The sequence below is a fragment of the Limulus polyphemus genome, unplaced genomic scaffold (assembly GCF_000517525.1).
Source record: "Limulus polyphemus unplaced genomic scaffold, Limulus_polyphemus-2.1.2 Scaffold5064, whole genome shotgun sequence".
Lineage (NCBI taxonomy): Eukaryota > Metazoa > Arthropoda > Merostomata > Xiphosura > Limulidae > Limulus > Limulus polyphemus.
In genome coordinates, this window is record NW_013670674.1 from 48,874 (window position 1) to 51,577 (window position 2,704).

At 36.1% G+C, this 2,704-nt stretch overlaps 1 protein-coding gene across 1 annotated transcript in view; it reads left to right on the forward strand.

The window, feature by feature from the left end:
• LOC106472070 (sodium- and chloride-dependent glycine transporter 2-like) overlaps positions 1–2,704 on the forward strand; it is a gene marked incomplete at its 3' end in the record, with an annotated part of 36,817 nt that overhangs the window by 3,477 nt on the left and 30,636 nt on the right. Inside the window, exon 2 of the mRNA XM_022400680.1 lies at positions 261–447. Coding sequence (XP_022256388.1) covers positions 261–447 — 187 coding nt within the window. The remainder of the gene's footprint in view (positions 1–260; positions 448–2,704) is intronic.

The window sequence follows — 2,704 nt, forward strand, 5'->3', positions numbered from 1 at the left end:
AGTTTTGGGGTTCTTCTTGTCAGACCTAATATGAGGATTTTATCGTCACTCTCCAAATACGCCCACAGCACCAAAGCGTAAATACCATTTACATTTATATGTTGGCGATCAAAGAATGCGAACCAAGAAACTTCAAACTGTACAAATAAACGTTGGAAAATATTTAGATCTAAAATCGATAAAGCGTTTCCGACAAGTATAGATTTAAATTCGTGTTTAATGAAATTATATTTCTATGATTGTTTTTGTCTTCACTCTAGGAACTGTCACTTCAAAATGATGAACACGTCGGTATTAGAAACAGCACGACGTGTTTAACCAATTCCACCAATGAAAAGAGAGAAATTTGGACAAGTCAAGTTGAGTTTTTCCTTTCCTGTCTGGGCTATGCTGTCGGACTAGGTAACGTGTGGAGGTTTCCTTATCTCTGTTACCGACATGGCGGAGGTAAGCAAGATGTTAACACCCGGTTTCTAACCCTTATTTTTAAATCCGCACAATCTTTCCTGCGAATTTTAGCACACACATTTTAGTTAGTTGTTCTAGGATTGTTAAAACTTATAAAATGAGAAGCTGTTTTGTATCTATAAAGATTCCAAATTAAAATGGCATGGTCGAAGGATTAGCATTTTACACCAACTAAATGATAAGCTTTAATAACGTTGTGTTACGTCGACGTAACTTACGTATGATAACGCAGAAAACTACTAAACAACGATTCCTTATATTACGTTGTCATAAACACTGGTTTGTTATAAACAGTGGTGTAGTGCTAAGTGTTCTAGTGTTCTAGTGTCGGAGACATGCCAAACTTTAACAGACCCGTGACGTCACCACCAGAGTAAAGATCTCACATTTCTAAATGTTTGCGAGTTTACCTTAAATAAAGAAAATATACGCAGCGATAACTAACTATATTAGTGCTAAATTGAAGATGCGTGTACTATGGAGAGAAAACACAGAGCTTAATCTTCTATAAATTAAGCAGCAGGAAAATACGACAACAGTTGGGTACCATAAAACAAAAAACACTAACATTAAACCAAGTTATGAAAACGTCCATTTTATTATTTTATTATATTTCTAATTGTAATATGCAGTATTAAACCTTTTTTTAAATGCCTTCCACACATTTGCCAACATGAAACACTAAAAATAGCTACCTTTGCTACATAATGTATAAATAATAAACCTGATAAAAATATTTAAAAATGAAGTTGTTCTTTGACCTTACTTGAACCTAAGGTCACCCACAAAGTTGTCAGAAACTCGAGTCACAATATGGCGGAAAAATGAAACAAAGTGTCAAGTAAAGGACAATTTGAAAGCAAATGTCATCTAGATCTTATTTTCAGGCTGTACAATCACAGTCAGCACTATGAAGAGTTTTAACTGCGCCCCCTATAGTGAAACAAATATTAAGAAACTATTCAGTAAAACTACATGCTCATTTTCTGTAGTCAAATAGTTTCGTTGCGCCCCCTGTAGTTGGTGTCAATTGGTCGATTTCTAGGCGAGGGAAAAAATATTTATACTATGAACTAAAGTGACGTTTTAGATAAAACTATATCTGATTTAAATTTTAAATTTAGTTATGACTTGTACAGTGGCACAGCCGTATCTCTATGGACTTACACTGCTACAAACCGGGTTTCGATACTCCTGGTGGGCAAAGCACAAATAGCTTATTGTTTATCTTTGTGCTTAACTACAAACAAACAAACAATTTATGACTTGAAATGTGTACACTGAAAAATTAATTAGTTGTAGCAATTCGAAGTTTTAGTTTCTGACATTATGATAGGATTTCTTATGGATTTTCACTTGATACTGTGTTAGCCTAGCTGGGGAGTTCAAGTATTAAAAGAAAGACCTCCTGTACCTTAGATGTATTACAATGTCTGCTGTTCAAATTCGACATCTGAAATGGTGTAATTAAATAATCTCTACAATTTACATAATTCTAGATTTTGCCCCAGGCCTAAAAAATGGTGGGTGTTCAAACTAGACAGAATTGTTACGAAACCTAAAAAAATATCTCATCGTATTAATTATCTTTCGAGTAACGAAGTGACTTATCATTGTATACATGTTTTGTTGCTAGAAGCTGTGACTGGTAACTTTGTGGTTAGAGCTACACGGCGTCACGGTAATTTTAATAGTTAGTTTACCTGAAGGTGCAGTCAGTCTGTGACAGCCGATACCAGCGCCACTACATGTAAACTAACTACCCTATTTATTGTTTTATGTAAATATTTATGAATAATTTACTAAATACTAATTAAGACACTTCAAAAAAATTTGATCTGTGTTAATGAAACAGGCAGAATAAGAATAAGTAAAGAGGAAACAGTTAATGAATCATGTTTAAACCATTTCAGAAAATAATTAGCACACAAGGAAAAGAATACGTTCTTCGTGCCACGTTTTGAATGTACCTGTTTCTTTACGTGTTTGAAGTTAAGCACAAAAGCTACACAAAGGGCTATCTGTGCTCTGCCCACCACGGGTATCTGGGGTGGCTGAATGTATCAGAAGGGGCCCGGCATGGCCAGGTGGGTAGGACGCTCGACTCGCAATCTGCGGGTCGCGGGTTCAGATCCCCGTCACACCAAACATGCTCGCCCTTTCAGCCACGGGGGCGTTATAAAGTGACGGTCAATCCCACTATTCGTTGGTAAAAGAGTAGCCCAAGAGTTGGCGG